This window comes from Rhincodon typus, chromosome 9 (genome assembly GCF_021869965.1).
Source record: "Rhincodon typus isolate 14 chromosome 9, sRhiTyp1.1, whole genome shotgun sequence".
NCBI classification, from domain to species: domain Eukaryota; kingdom Metazoa; phylum Chordata; class Chondrichthyes; order Orectolobiformes; family Rhincodontidae; genus Rhincodon; species Rhincodon typus.
Genome location: NC_063340.1, coordinates 5,640,439 through 5,656,931, shown reverse-complemented (window position 1 = coordinate 5,656,931; position 16,493 = coordinate 5,640,439). Strand labels below are relative to the sequence as shown.

Genomic DNA, 16,493 nt, shown 5'->3' with positions numbered 1-16,493 from the left:
TATTTTCCACTTAATTACTTTCCGACATCCTTCGAGTGAGTGGAAAAATGCTCATGTCGGCTCTCCATAATTCAAATTTACTGTTGCAAAACTAATACACCAAGAGCAGCTGTTGTATCAATAACTGGAGAATTGGATATTGATAAACTCTTAAATGCTGTCCTTTTAAAAGCAGAATCTAGGACACTTCAAGTTACAATTTGCACGTTGTTGCCTCCCTTTTCTTACCTTTTAGTAATCATGTTACAAATTAAGGCATGGTTTTTCCTAATATTTTCTATAAAATGGGAGGACTGGATGGTCAGCCACCCACATGGTTTTGTTGGCCTTGAGAACTCAGACCTCCTTCAGGCTTTTCAGTAACAGAGGTCCAATCTGTTTGTAATGGCCAAATTATGCAGCATCCAGAAAACTGTTACAACTCAGGAATTGCATGCTGGATAATAGTGCAGAGCTCTCCTCTATCTGCCCAGAGCCCAGAAATAAGACCCAGGAGTTCAGATGGTCTGTTGTACAATGATTCAGATAGTGCCCAAAGTCTCATCGAACTGACTTTCAGCCTTCCTCGTATTCTGAAAATGGCAGCAAATCTGTCACATTCTGGTGGATGAACAGTGTAGTTAGCCTGGAAGGAACGTATCAAAGCTACTCTCCAGGGGCATGTAAAATGGTTAGCCCTTCATGGTCTCTAAATTTTGGCAATTAAATCCCTACCTGTTCCTGACTAACTAAGCATTAAGATGGAAACTTTATAGTTATACAGGTGATATCAATAGTATCCTGCACTTCCAGGAATCCTACTGTTCAGACAAAGTTGATGGTGACTTTTCAGGATTCACGTGAAACTGAAGGAAACTAATGAATGTCTGAACAGAACAACCATGTGTGCCTGAATACAATAAACAGATGACTGATGTAACTAACATCATCTGGAAGCACCCATATGCATTAAAGTTAAGGGAAGTTGCCACCTCCAGAAACAAAGTGGAGAAGGCTATACATTAAGCTCAACAGTTTGCATACTTGACAAATTGCATACAATGACAAGCAGCAATGCAACCTTCTTATAAAACTGTAGCTGAACAAAGAAAGAAGTTGTTTGCTTGTCTTTACTGATTGCTTAGCATATCTTCATAATTCACACCAAATTTGCCTTTAAGCTCATCGTTCAAGACTGTCCCAATTACAGACACAACAAAGCCTACAACATTTGCAGAAATGTACACAAAGGTAAAGCTTGAAAAGTTGTACCAATGGGACAAGGAGCTGCTGACGAGGGAAAAACCTTAATTTCACACTGGATGTGTTTTTCTTTGTCTAAGCCAGTGGAAGAGGGAACAGTGGTGGATACCAGTTTGGTTAACCTGTAAAGCGTTGTCATACTTTTCCTGCCATCTACTAGGGGGAAGAGATTTTGTTCTGCAGAAATGAGTTTTGCTTCAGTCACAACAGAAGTCTTCATTCTTGCTTTTAAATTTGTTCTCGAGCCCGATGAAGTATGAAAATCAACGCCAACCCTTTTCTTGATAATAGGTTTAATTTACAGAATGCATCATTAAATTTGTTCATTTCCAACCTACCCCAGGGTATCTCAGTAGTCTCTATTTATACTATTTTAATGAAACCAATTAAACTAAATTAAACTAAACAAACAGGAGCCAGCCCTTTAAGAGGGACACTGCAATGAAATTAATTTTAAAAAAACTCAAATTAAATTAAATTCGACTCTGTCTTGGGGAGTGATTATGTATCCAGCCTATAGTGCTCAATAGTCACAGAAGGCCTAAAGTACACCTGTGGACAGTGTGTATTCCAGGGACGCCTGAGCACAAGACAACTATGGACGAGGGACTGAAGCAGCCTCCAAATGCTCTAGGTACTGAATTAAACAATGCCCCTCATTTTTGCATCTTGTGATACAGTAAACTTAGCATCTATACCCACAACATGATAACTCTTCCGTCTCCCCTACCCTGAATCACTGAAAACCATGCAACACTCCAGTTTTTCCAATGCACTTAGAATGGTTTCAAAAAAATCTACTCTTTCCCTACCCACATGTGCGCCACTCTCCCTTCAAGTATTCATAATGTCCTTAATTTTGCTTCAGGATTCTGAGTTGCCTAAACACAAGTCTGATTTTACACAGCATTGATAACTAGCCCCAAGCAAATTCACAATGGCATTCATCCATCTTAGCTGTAAAACACAGCTGTCCACAGTCAAGCGCACAAACTAAATAGAACAACATAGCAGACACAAATCTGTGATTAATTTTTGATCATTCCAGACCACCAGTAAAAATAAAACTGATCTCTAAAAATGTGCATTCTACAAATCAGTTATCATTTTGTTCCAAACTTGTGCTCTTTGATTTTGATCCCGAAATGTTCTTACATTCAATACAAGACAAATGGTATATGTTGCAAAAAGTTTCTAGGTTTCGGATGGTAATTGCTGGCCATTTGGCAGAGAAGGTATGAAAAAGGCATGGTAAAAGGCTAAGGTAGAAACGTAAACGGCAAGTTTAGGAATTCACCTAAGGAAAATTGCACCTTAAATAAGAAGTATCCAATTATCTACTTTAGTTACCTTTATTCTAACTACATTCAAGATCAAATTATTTAATTTATTGTTTCAAAAAATAAAAGCATCAAATTCTCTTAAACATCATGCTTACGCAATATAAACGGTTAGTGTGCCTCTACAGCAGCAGTTTACTTTTAGGAGGTTCACATCATATTTAATAAATTTAGTAAATTTATTTACAATATTTAGTAAATTTAGGAAATATTTAAAGAAGAGTGCTTTGAAAACAAAGCCCATATATAACGAAGTACGCAACAAAACAGGATTCGGAAAGTATGTTTTGTTTTTTACCCAATTTCCAAAATATTTTCCCCAACAACAAAAGCTTAAATTTACCGAAGAAAAATATTTACTCCCCACACCCTCCCTCACCCGAATTTAGCAAGCACGCTGTTGCATGCTGCTTTTAAACTATACAAGTGATAAACATCTGCCATCAGTTTGTCTGTCACCTGCTGCTTAAAGAGCTCAGAATGTCTATGCCAGGCATTCCCAATTTGGCCAGAGGCCCACAGCTCCCGCAAGGATTCAGATCTAAATTGTAAACAGGATGCTGGCTGCCGAAGGCGAGAGCTACAATCAGTTGCTCGCAGGGCAAATGCAACCAAGCTGCTTTCTTGCCTGCTGGCTACATCCATTGTCCTGCCAAGCTATTCTTTCGGGTTTGCTAACAGCCTGTTCATTTGTTGGATGGCATCCCTTTGCTGGAAGACAGTAAAGAAGTGACTGTGCAGCTTTGATCTCAACAGCACTTATGAACAGCAACAACTAAAAATGCATCCGCATTTTATGAAATATTTTGCTGGCATATAAGCCTTCAGATCTTGACCATGAAACAAAGTCTGTGCACAGAAAGGCAGTTATAAAATGTAGGACATTTGAACTATTTCTGAGAGGCAAATTTTATTGGGTTTGGTATTTCAAAATAGGCAGCTGCAATAAGTACTGATGCTTTGCCATTATATCAAAACATATTCCTGTAAACATAATTTAAACTTTACTGCTCAGTACTGTATCCCACAGTAAAATCAGTCAGGACAGAACAGGTAGACTACATTGAGAGAGCTAGAGTTCTAAGCAATTTTTCAGCACCTAAAAAGGTTTTATCTTGAAGGATGCCAATTATAAATAAATTTTCTTTAAGCTAAAGTAACTCAAACATGCCAATAAGTTACAATTTTACTTTATTCCCCCACAAGCAATTTTTAATATTAATTAACAAACCTCCGATTCTGGTTGGACAGTTGGGTAAATGATTTGGATGCTCTGGATACCACTGCACAAAATTTAATTAAAACCATGTAATGTGGAAAAAAAAGATCCATAGCTAATGGTCAACCAAAATGGAAACAAAAACAAACGGACAATAGTAAGTGTTATCTAAGCTTAATTTTAAAAATGTAGGATCTTGAGAAAACATAGTAATTTGATACAACACCATGGAGGAAATAGGAAAAGGCAACAGGAACAGGTGATGGGGCTGACGGTGCCTACAAAAAGGAAGTTGGTGCTGAATGGGCTGACTTTTTAAAAGCCTGTCCCTGCAGTGATTAAATGGGTGGAGGCAGGCTAAACAGTCAGTGGAGAGGAAGACCCACCCTTAAGGGTTCTCAGCCAATCTGATTGATCAACAACTCTCATGGTCCCAGTAATAAGTATTGGGCACTGCAATGAGGTCCTGGGAAGGTGGTTGAGTCCAAGGATTTAGGATGGTAAGGCATCAGATCACCTAGGCAGGGGGGAGGCAGGGATTTGGACTGCAAGTGGTGGAAGAACAAAGGCTGGGGACTGCAACATCTTGGGTGGGACTATCCCTAATTGATAAACTTCATTCACCACTCCCTACCTGCCATTTCAAAAGATGTTAAGAAAACAGTCTTTGTATTCTGGCCCACTTGATGTTGTTCATCATTACAAGGCAATGGGGAGGCGATGGTCAAATGGTATTATCGCTGGACTGTAATCCAGAGACCCTGGGTTTGAATCCTGTCATGGCATATGGTGGAATTTGAATTCAATAAACCTCTGGAATTAAGAGTCTATTAATGATTATGAATCCATGGTCAATTGTTGGAAAAACCCATCTAGTTCACTAATATCCTTTAAGGAAGGAAATTTGGTCTGGGCTACATGTGACTCCAGATCCACAGCAATGTGGTTGACTTTTAACTGCCCTCTGGGCAATTAGGGATGGACGATGCTCTGTTCCCATGAATATATGAAGGACAAGAAAGTATGGATTGAGACCCTTAATTGCCACTTAATTATTTGGTTGGATGTTAATCGTGAGCAAGAATTCTTGCTGTTGTTCCTCCCTTGTCAATATGAAGGACAAATTATAGATTCCTCATCTGCTACTAAGCTTTCATGTTAACTCAAGATAAAGTACAAAACTGCCAAGAAATTTGAGCTCCAGGTTGCAGAACTGGAGAGATGGCTGGAATAACTGTGACACATCCATGAGGCTTACAGTTATATGGATAGCAGTCTAAGAAATAGGCAGGTCATGCAGGAATCCCTGGGGTCTAGCTCATAACTTGGCTTTCCATTTTGTAAGCTGATCAGAGCACTGGTTCCTCAAATGAATGCAGAGACAGCTATGTTTTTAATACTGTAAACAGCTCGGCTATACAGAAGGTGGAAGAATGGAGAAGCAATAATGATAGGGGATCAATCAGTTGGAGGAACAGACAGGCATTCTGTGGTGGTAAATGTGGATCCAGGATGGTAGGTTACCTCTCTGGTGCCACAGTAAAGGATATCACAGTACAACTGCAGGATATTCTTCTGGGAGAGGGTAACTCACCAGAAGTCATGATCCACATTAGTAGCAATGACTTGGGTAGAAAGGGAGATGGTCATGCAATCAGAATTTAAGAAGCTATTTGGAACATTAGTGAGCAGGACCTCAAATAGTAGTAATCTCCAGATTACTGCTGGGACGTGCAAATCCATACAAAAAGGCAGATGAATTCATAACTGAAAAGTTGATGCAGGAGGAAGAGTTTCAGATTCCTGGGACCCTGGGGCTGGCTCTGAGGAAGATGGCATGTGTATAAGCTGAGCACGTTACACCACAACAGAATTGTGACTGGGTTCCTTGTGGAGTGGTTTGTTAGCAGTGTTGGGAGGACTTCAAACTAACTCAACAGGGATGTGGAAAACAAGAGAGAATATTAGGGAGAAACACCAAAATACTTGGAGAGATAGCTAGCACTAGCATAGAGAATAGAAAGCGAATAGATGAAGTCAGAGTTAGGTAGAAAGTAATGAAGTCTACATCAGGGTTACTGTAAGTGTATGTGGACGCATGAAATAAGACAGGGAAGTTACAGGCACAGATTGCCATGTAGAAATATGTTGTTGTTGTGATAACAGACTTGGCTCAAGAAAGGGCAGGAGTGGATGGTAAACATTCTTGGATACTGGGTGTTCAGAAAAGATAGGAAAGGAAAAAGGCAGTGGTGACAGTATTGATCAAGGACAGCACGGAAATCCAAGGAAGTACAATGACAGAATCAATCTGGCTAAAGCAAAGGAACAAAAAAAAAAGAGTGCAATTAAAAAATCTGGTATAGTCTACAGACCACCAACCAGTGGGAAAGATGTAAAGGAAAAGTCTACAGGAAATTAGAGAGATGTCAACATTAAAGAGTGGCTATAATTGGGGAACTTCCACTGCACAAATGTAGATCGGGATAGTGGTAGCATTAAGGGCAGGGAGGACAAATCATCTTAGATTGTATTAAAAAAAAAGCTACAGCAGAATGATTCCAGTCCAAATAGAAAAGGTACACTATTGGAGCTGGTTCTTGCAAATGAAGTGGGCCAAGTAGATAAATGTTATTGCAGGACCATTCAGAATACAATGATCATTTAATTATAAGGTTTAGGATGATGATAGAAAAGGACAATGAGCAATCCAGAGCAAGAGTAGTGAATTGGGTAAGAGCCAACTTCAATGGGGCAAAAATGAAGCTGGGCCAGGCGGACTGGAACAAAAGGTTGATGGAAAAAGCTGTACTGAAAGATGGGCTGCTCTCAAATAGGAGATGGAATGGGTACAGTTAAAGGTATAATTCCTTGAAAGGGAAAGGGACAGCAAACAAATCCAGAGCTTCCTGGATGAAAATGGAGATAGAATAAGTTTTTTAAAAAAGTGTTATGATCAATGTCACATGGCAAACACAATTGAGAACCAAGAGGAATACTGAATTTTCAGAGGGGAGGTGAAAATGATTATTAGAGAAGCAAAGAGGGATTACAAGTAAAGGCTGGTGACAAAACAAATGGGAATCTTCAAGTTTTCCATATGCACATCAATGGCAAAACGGTGAAAGGGTTAGGGCCAATTAGGGACCCAAAAAAAGGGGGTTTACACATGGAGGCAAGAGGCATGGCTGAGTACTTAAATGAATATTTTGCATCTGTCTTTACCAAGGGGGTAGATGCTACCCAGGCCATGGAGACAGAGGAAGAAGCGCTGTCAAAATAAAGGACACAAAACTGATGATCAACTTTTCTACCAGTTTTCGATATTTAAAGTCGACAAGGCATAGGACTATGGAGAATGCATCCAAGGATACTGAAGGAAGAAATGTGAAAATTGAAAGGGCATTGGCCATAATCTTTTAGTCTTCCCAAGACTCAGGGAGGTACCAGAGAACTGGAGACTTGCAGACGGTTTGCTTTTGTTCAAAAAAGATTGAGACAATAAGTCCAGTAATGATAGATCAGTCAGTTTAACTTCGGTAGTGAGGAAGCTTCTCAAAACAATTGATTGAGATACAATTGGAGGTCTCACGAAAAGAGGTGGATTGTTTAGGAAGTATCACCATGACTTTCTAAAGGGGAAATTGTGTTCGACTAACTAGGTGGAGATTTTTGAAGCATAGCTAATTCCCTCAAAACCAGGCAACATCTTGGTAAACTGCTTCTATACCTTCTCCAAAGCCTCTACATCCTTCTGGCTGTGTGGAGACCAGAACTGTATACTATATTCCAAGCGTGGCCCAACTAAAGTTCTATACAGCTGCAACATCACTTGTCAATTTTTATACTCTTTGCCCCAACCGATGAAGGAAAGCATGCTATATGCCTTCTTGACCACCTTATCCACTTGTGTTGCTGTTTTCAGAGAACTGTGGTCCTGTACACCTAGATCCCTGTGTACGTTGATGCAAGCAAGGGTTCGGCAATTTACTGTATACTTGCCTCCTGCAGTTGACCTTCCAAAATATATCATCTCACATTGTCTGGATTAAACTCCACCTACTATTTCTCCACCCAAATCTCCAGCCTATGCATATCCTGCTGCTTCCTCTGGCAATTGTCCTCACTATTTGCAGCTCCCCAGTCTTTGTGTCATCTGCAAACTTACTAATCAGACTGCCTACATTCACCTTTATGTATATTTCAAACCATTGATCCCGTGGAACACCACTGGTCACAGATCTCCAGTCAGCAAAATACTCTCTGTCTACGACCAAGCTGGTTCTGTGTGCATCTTACCAGCTCACTGCAGAGCCCATGTGACTTCACCTTTTGTATCAGCCTACCGTGAGGTACCTTGTCAAAGGCTTTACTAAAGATCATGTAGACAACACCTACCACCCTGCCCTCATCAATCATCTTTGTCACTTCCTCAAAAACCTCAATCAAATTTGAGACATGACCCTTCCCAACACAGTCATGCTGCCAATTGTTAATAAGTCCAAATTTTGAGTGAAGCCTATGAGTAAGTGTGACTAAATCCTATGGCTCTGAATCTTCTCCAATAATTTCCCTACCAGTGACGTAAGGCTCACCGACCTGTAATATCCCTGTTGCCCTTCTTAAACAAAGGAACAACATTGGCTATTCTCCAGTCCTCTGGGACCTCTCCTGTGACTAAAGAGGAACAAATATATCATATAAGGCCCTAGCAATTTCCTCATTTGCCTCACCCAGCATTCTGGGATAGACCCCATAGATTCCGGGGATTCATCTATATTCATGCTTCGTTTAAAAAAAAACAAACACCACCTTCTTTTTTATATTGACACATCTTAGAATATCAATATACCATTCCAGAGACTCACCAAATACCATGTCCTTCTCCTTCATGAATACCAACACAAAGCATTTGTTAAGAATCTCATCCTTTTCCTCCAGCTCCACGCATAAATGCCCTCCTTTTTCCTCGAGTGGATCTACCCTTTCCCTTGCTAGCTTCATTCTCCTAATATGTGTAAAACATCTGGTGATTTTCCTTAATCCTGTTTGCCAGAGACATTTCATGGCCCCTTTAGGTCTTCCAATTCCTTGAGTTCTTTCCTGCTATCTTTGTATTCTTTGACAGATCTATCTGTCTTTGGTTTCCTAAACATTATATACACCTCCCTTCTCTTTTTGACTAAGGTCTCAATTTCTCTTATCAACTGAAGTTTCTGAATCTTACCATCCTTATCCTTTATTTTCACAGGAACATGCTGGCCTTTAACTCTAATCAAATGGCCTTTAAAAGATTCCCATATGTCAGATGTGCCCCCACCCCCCACCAACCCCCACTGTCTATATTCCACAGTCCCTGTCTAATATTGTGGTAGTTTACCTTCCCCAACTTAGTGCTTTCAACTGACAACTACTCACCTTAATTCAAAGTAACTCAAAATTTACAGAATTGTAGTCACTGTTCCCAAAATGCTTCCCCACTAAACTCTGAATACCTGCTGGCTCATTCCCTAATATAGGCTCTAGTATGGCCTCTTTCCTAGTCGTGCTATTCACATATTATTTCAAAAAACCATCCTGGACACACAGAATAAAATCTCCCCCATCCAAGCCTCTTGCACTACACAATTCCTAGTCAATACAGGGGAAGTTAAGATCATCCACCACAACAACCCCGTTGTTTTCACAATCCTGGCAAGGATTAAGAGCTAATTAACAGACAGAAAACAGGAGGAATAAATAGGCAATTCCTGGCAGGGTGCCACAAGGGCCAGTACCTGAGCCACAGCTGTTGACAATCTAAATGTGATTTGGACGTGGAGACAAACTAAGACTTCCAAATTTGCTGATGACGCAAAGCCAGGTGGGAATGCTCAGAGGCTGCAAGAAAGCTTCAAAGAGACTTGGACAGGCTACGCAAGTAGACAAGAACATAGCCAATGGAATATAATGCAAAAGAAGTGTGAAGTTGTCTTTTTTTTCCAAAAAGCAGACGGATAGAGTATTTTTTAAACATAGAGATGTTGAGAAGTGACAATGTCTAAATGAACATTGGTACCTTTGTTCATGAGACACACAAGCATGCAGGTGCAGCAAACACTTAGGAAGGTAAATGACACAATGACCTTCTGTGCAAGGGGATTTAAGTAAAAGATTAAAAATGTCTTGCTGCAATTGCATACATCCTTTGTAAGAATGCACCTAGAACACTGCATACAGTTTTGGCCTCCTTACCTAAAGAAGGACGTATTTACCTTGAAGGAAGTGCAACAGAGGTTTACTGGGTTAATACCTAGCATGGCGGGATTTTCTTAAGAGAAGAAATTGAGGAGACTCAACCTATAATCTCTGGAGTTTTGGAGAATGAGAGGTGATCTCATTGGAATCTCTTAGAGGATGTATGAAGATAGGACATTTCAGCAGTGAATCTTAAACCAGGGGGCTTAGTGTCAGAATAAGGAGTACCCACTTAAGACTGAGATGAAAAGGAATTTCGTCATTCAAAGGGTGATGAATCTTTGGAATTCTTTACCCCAAAGGTTTTGGAAGCTAAATAAAGAAGCACGTTCAAGACATGGATATGGGGATAGTGCAAGAAATGTGGTGAGGTAGGTAATCAGCCATGATCTAACTGAATGGCTTGTGGGTTGAATGACTTACTCCCAACTCTAATGTTCCCAAGTATGATCTTCCCTGTAGAATTTACGTAGTTAAACATTACCAGAAATTTACTATTAAATCCCTCAAAATCATTTCAAGTATTTTCTTTGCTATCATAGTTAAACTTAATTGGTCTATGAAACTTGCTTGAAAATCAATGACACCTTCCCAAGAACAACTAGCAACAGGCAATAAATGCTACTCCAGCCAGCAATGCTCACATCCCACGAGTGATTAAAAAACCCTTATTAAAGTCAGAGATAGTTAGCTCTTTACCAATCTAAAGAAATTTCTGCCAAATTTAAAATTAAAACCTCTTCACTAACGTTCAATTTAAAACCAACTAATCTTTGTCATCAGTACATTATTTGTATGCATCCAATCTTTTTGCCATTCTTGAAAACAGATCGATCTGAGCTGGGAAATATTCACGGTGAAAGATTCTGTTACTATTTTGTTCTCAATTTCCAGCTTCCTGTATTTATTAAATGGGCCAATAGCTTCATAGTTTTCCAATTACTGTTCCAAAGAATTAATTTCTCATCCCTTTGAAGTTACTGTTATAAATTATTTCTGTTCCAGGTGGTTGTCCCTTACTCTGTTGAATATTCCTTCAATTTTATTTCTTGGCTTGGAGACGTGAACAGTCAAATCCAAGTAACCACAAGACAACTGAAATATGAATAACAGTAGCTATGAACCATGCCAGGTCAGAAATAAGAAGGAACTCTAGAAGGGAACCGGCAAACAAAACATTTTTTTTTGCAATAAGTAGCAATCAGTATCTATGAGTACATAATCACAAGTTCTCTATTATTTTATCCAGTGTGTGCCAACACATTTGTGCAAAACAGTTTAAAGGGGCCACGTAAACCTTAAGGCCATCATGGACAGATATAGCACTGAAATGTGCACCATCCTGAGTGCTTCAACCCAAGACAGAAATACTTAACAAAAGCATGCATAATGCTTTCAATCAATAGCTTACAGAAATTGTTGCACATTTTCCCTAGAGCAGAGTTAGCTCCGACTTTCCAGGCAGGTTTTACTGTGAAATGCAAGGCCAATTTGCCCTTTGCTATGCTTTTCCATCACTCTCTTATTCAGCCAAGTCAAACTATTAACTTCAATAAATCAACTGCTTTGTTTAGTTCTTCTCTCAAAATAGAATTGACAATAGGTTTTGGTCCACTCTATGAAAAAAGAAAATGTTATTTTGCAGATTAGCTAAGCGATACTTCTTTCAAAGGCTTACAGAGAAGCTTTGTCAAATCTTCCTTAAAGATGATCAATTACATGAGAACTGCAAGGCTGATGAAGAGAAACATTAATGGTTTCTCTCCACAGGTGCTGTCTAACCTGCCGAGTCTTTCCATCATTTTCTACTTTTATTTCAACGGCACTGAAGCTCCTGTTTGCAGTGTAAATCAATCCCTTTACTCTGAAATCTAAATCATTGGTGCACGAAATTTAAAATGAATAGAATTTAAAAGAACATTCTAAGGGAATATTGGTAGGATACTGAATCAGGTAAAAATATGGCAGATCGAATTCCAGGTCAGTAAACATGATGCGGTATGTTTCATATTACAGTTCAAATAACGGAAGGCCAGGAGATGCAGAACAGAAGGACTTGAGATAAGGGTTCCCAATTCTTTAAAAGCACTGCCTTAAGATCACAAAAACAAAAATTAACTGAAAGCGGTGTTTTACAGCCAGGTGTATAGCATATAAAAGTGAAACTTTAATGAGGCATCTACATAAAAACACAAGAAAGACTACAATCAGAATACACTTTGCAATAGTGGGTGATTGGTTTGGGGAGGTGGACAGAAGGCAGGAATAGAGCAATACTGGAAAATGGAAGTTGGGGGGAGGGAAAGAGAGATCTCTATTGAGTTGGAAGGGAAAAAAAAAAAGAGTGGAAACTTACGAATAAACTTTTTTTGCATAGTTTCCAGCAATGCCTGGTGGGCATCTTCTGCTTGTAGGGCCACTGAACATTCCCGAGCCAACATAGTTCGCACAAGGTGCTCTCCACAACCTAGGAGGTGGAAATGTTTAAAATTGCAATTTTGAGAAAAGGTCACAAGTGGAGGAGAAACAGATAAGCAATGACATTAGCTCTTCAATACTATCTAATATGAAGCAAAGAGATGCAAAGCAAACAGTTCTTCTGGGGGAGAGAAGTTTATGTGAACCAAAGGATTTTTTTCTTTACAAGAATGCCACTCTAGTGTTTACTGGTTTAGCCTTCTGTCAGAACTCTATTCAGACCACAACAGAATTAGTCTTCAAAAATCTAAAAATCAATCTTGTACCAGAACCACAACAGAAGATAAATACACTGCTTAAGCATGACAGCACATATTCATTGGTCTGAAAACAATGAGAAGATTTTGGGGTGAAAAATTTGGAAAAAACCACCGAACGCAAGCTTAAACATTCATTGTGTGTCACACGAAAACTGTTTTTTCGTACATAGATCTTTCAATGGGTATGTTTTTCATGTTAGTAAATTGGAAACAGGTGCATGTAAACGAACACATACATATCTTGCATTAAGACTACACACGTTTTCAATTTTGAAACGTGAAAGAACCTCCTGTTATAGAGTAAAGAATAAAACTCAGTTCTATTCTGTCTGCCATATGATGAAGACTTTAAAGTTACGACATTTGTCTTTTTTAAAAAAGGCAAGTGCCTTGGTTATCTTTTACAGCAATTTGACGCAAGATATTTTTAAATGGAAACCACTCTGTTCAACACATAATATAGCAAATACCTGTGTTTGTACACTAAGTACCATCTTAAAAATAAAAGGAGTAAAACAGCATATGCTAGATTTCTAAAGTCATTCGAGAATGTTGAAATATGCATTAATAGCAGTACGGTGGAAGAGCATGTGATCTAACTATGTGCTCTTATACTTCGTATCACAGCAATCGGCAAAAGAACCAAAGGCAAGATGAGACAGGTCAAGGAAGCGGGATGAGGCTAGTAGGTAGGAGATGGGGGCGGGGCTTGAGGTGGAAGGACCGCATCCCGCCTCCTTGACCTGTCAGTCCTCCCTGGACCGACCTATCCCTGCCCTAACTCCCCACCTACACTCACCTTTACTGGCTCCAACCCCGCCTCCTTGACCTGTCTGTCTCCTCTCCACCTATCTTCTCCTTTATCCATCTTCAATCCGCATCCCCCTTTCTCCATATTTATTTCAGAATCCCCTTCCCCTCCCCCATTTCTGAAGAACGGTCTAGACCCGAAACATCAGCTTTCCTGCTCCTCGGCCTGCTGTGTTCATCCAGCTCTACACCTTGTTATCTCAGATTCTCCAGCATCTGCAGTTCCTACTATTTCTGTAACAAAGGCAAGATGAGATTTTTTCTTAACTTATAAAAAGTAGCAAATTCTTCCTTGGAATGCATTGCCTGAAAGGGTGGTGGAAGCTTATTCAGCGTCAAAAGGAATATGGAAATCGGGTTTTCCCCACATGTAGATTTTTAGTTTAAATGTCTAATGACGCTGGAGCTTGAGAGGCCGGAAGGAAATTCTTCTGCTACTCATAGCCCACCAGGTGCTGTGACAACACTTGCTTACTCCCTAAGGCTTGTATATTTTCCCAAGGTCCAGGAAAACGGACCAGTCACAGTTAAATCAACAAATCACATTAAATCAAAGGCTTTCACCCTCGTCATCACATTTAAAATGCCAACTTGCTTCTGGGACCAGATTGGCTGTCCACCCATTTATTCACTTCAGTAAAACCCAGAAACTGGCAGTCTGGAGTCAGACTCTCAATCAACTTGGAACTTCTTTTTTCATTGAAGCCTTTAACTGTGCCCAATTCAACTGCTCACCCATGCTAAAATTCTTCTTCCCATGTCTTTCATGTTGGCACCTGTTCAAACATTTAAGTGACATTTTGACCCCAAGGTGAGCTTTAGATTGGTTACCCAATGCAATCACGCAAACCGCTTATTTCCACCTCGACAACATCACCCATCTACGACTCCGTCTAAGGTTATCTGCTGCCGAATCCCTGAAATTTACCAAACCCAATGCAATTATCATTCTTAATGTTGTCAATCTCCTAATGATGATTCGCAAAGGTTTTGCTCTCATTTTAAAATTCATTTGGAACTTCTTCTGTGCTAATCCTCAAAGTCACTGTTTGATTTTCAAATTTCTAAGGTATGCCTTTTCCTACTTATTCCATTATTTGTAAAGCTTTCAGCGAACTTATAATTACAGAATAACATGCTCCTACTCTCTCCACTTTGGAAATTCTGTTTAAAACCTAGCTTGCACCGCTTCTTTAGTTACCTTTTCCAACAACTCCTGCACAAGTTTAACTCCCAACTTTGGGAGTATTTTCACGATCAGCACTGATGTAGATAATGGGTAAAAACAGTTTAAAAAAAACACTTGTGTTCTTTCACTTTCTTAACTTTCTTTGAGGTGCATACATGAATAAATACAGTTAAAAAGGGAAATGTCCCCATATGTAGCAAATACCTGATGTACTCACAGCTGTAGAATACACATTAGGACCACTTGTATTCTCTGCCCAGCACCCACAGCCATACACAGCTGCCTGTAAGCAAATTCAAGTGAGAGAGAGGGAAGAGAGAGAGATGACAACTTCTCATTGAATTTCAACAGAAAAAGAAACCGTGAAAAATAATCATTTTCTTTATTATATTACAGTGTATTCAAAACTACCTTGTAAATTCTTATTTTCAGAATGCAGAATAAAGCTTTAGCAATGAGAAACTACTCATACAATGATCTCATGTTCCACTGTATTCTTATATTTTATTACTTTTGCTCTATAGTATATTGCCTACAGGCTTTTTATTCCTTTCAAATGGAGCAGGCTCTTGCAATTCATTTTACACATGCAACACTTATGGTCTGGAATTTTTTCACCCAATATAGCAAGAAAACAGTTTTCGTGAGGAAGACAAGCCTCCCATGAACCAAACCCAGTATTCTTAGCATCATGCTTCATTCACGGCATTGCTATGTGGGCAATGACATACCGGAAAAAACCAGACCAGAGATTCTGTGAATACCCACTCTTTGTCTAGTCAACTCAAATTGCTCAAATCAGCAAGAGCCCACAACTCATTTTTCTAGAGATAGTAGGAACTGCCGATGCTGGAGAATCTGAGATAACAAGGTGTAGAGCTGGATGAACACAGCAGGCCAAGCAGCATCAGAGAAGCAGTTTAAATGGGTATCTTTAGTTGCAACATTATAGATAGTACCTTGCTCTGCTTTATAGCTTCTCAATATAACTTGACTTGCACAATTACACAAGCAGTTTCATAGCATGAAAAGGTTTTGAATGTTTAGAAATTCTATCAGCAGCTATTGACTAAAGTCAGTTATGTATCTGTCATCATTTTAAAAGGTATCCATGATCATTAACAAGGCAACGATGTTAATCATTTTTAATATTTACATAGCTAAGAGGTGACTTGCAGTCCCTGTCACTACCTGGCAGCAGCTAAAATCATGTTGGCCTGTTTGGCATAAGCCCTGGGCAGAAAACTGGCACCTCAAGTGTGCGCTTATTGGTTTTCAGAAAAGGCATTAACTGAAGGTTAGACATACATAACCATTGTTGCTTAAAAGTGCAAAAATTTGATTAGATTGAAATAAGGCTTTCAAGAGTGGATTAGAGACAACTTGTCTGCATGGTGGAATTCAAACTCATGTCCTCAAAACATTAGCCTGAGGTTCTAGATTACTAGTCTAGTGACATTGCCAAACACCACCATCTCAAATCAAAAACATCATACTGAAATCTCATCATTATTTGGTAATATTTCTTCTGCACTAGCTGATTAAATAAACAAACATGAGTTAATAAGTACCCAGGTAAGGATTAATATCCTAAAATAACAATTTCAAAACTAAGCTTTTCAACACAAAATATTTCAACAATATGATTTATATCCATGATCCCCACTTGTTTTGCTACTGAATACTAATAGTGAAAATGCTTTGTTAGGTTTTATTTC

At 39.2% G+C, this 16,493-nt stretch overlaps 1 protein-coding gene across 5 annotated transcripts in view; it reads right to left on the bottom strand.

The window, feature by feature from the left end:
- tasp1 (taspase, threonine aspartase, 1) overlaps positions 1-16,493 on the bottom strand; it is a 98,582-nt gene that overhangs the window by 26,018 nt on the left and 56,071 nt on the right. For all 5 annotated transcript variants that reach the window (XR_007262799.1, XR_007262798.1, XM_020533046.2 and 2 more), the window contains 2 exons: positions 14,980-15,058; positions 12,395-12,505 (listed from right to left, as the gene is read on the bottom strand). Coding sequence is in view for 3 of the 5 variants with exons in the window: in XM_020533046.2 (XP_020388635.1) it covers positions 12,395-12,505; positions 14,980-15,058 (190 nt within the window). In the remaining 2 variants the exon portion in view is untranslated. The remainder of the gene's footprint in view (positions 1-12,394; positions 12,506-14,979; positions 15,059-16,493) is intronic.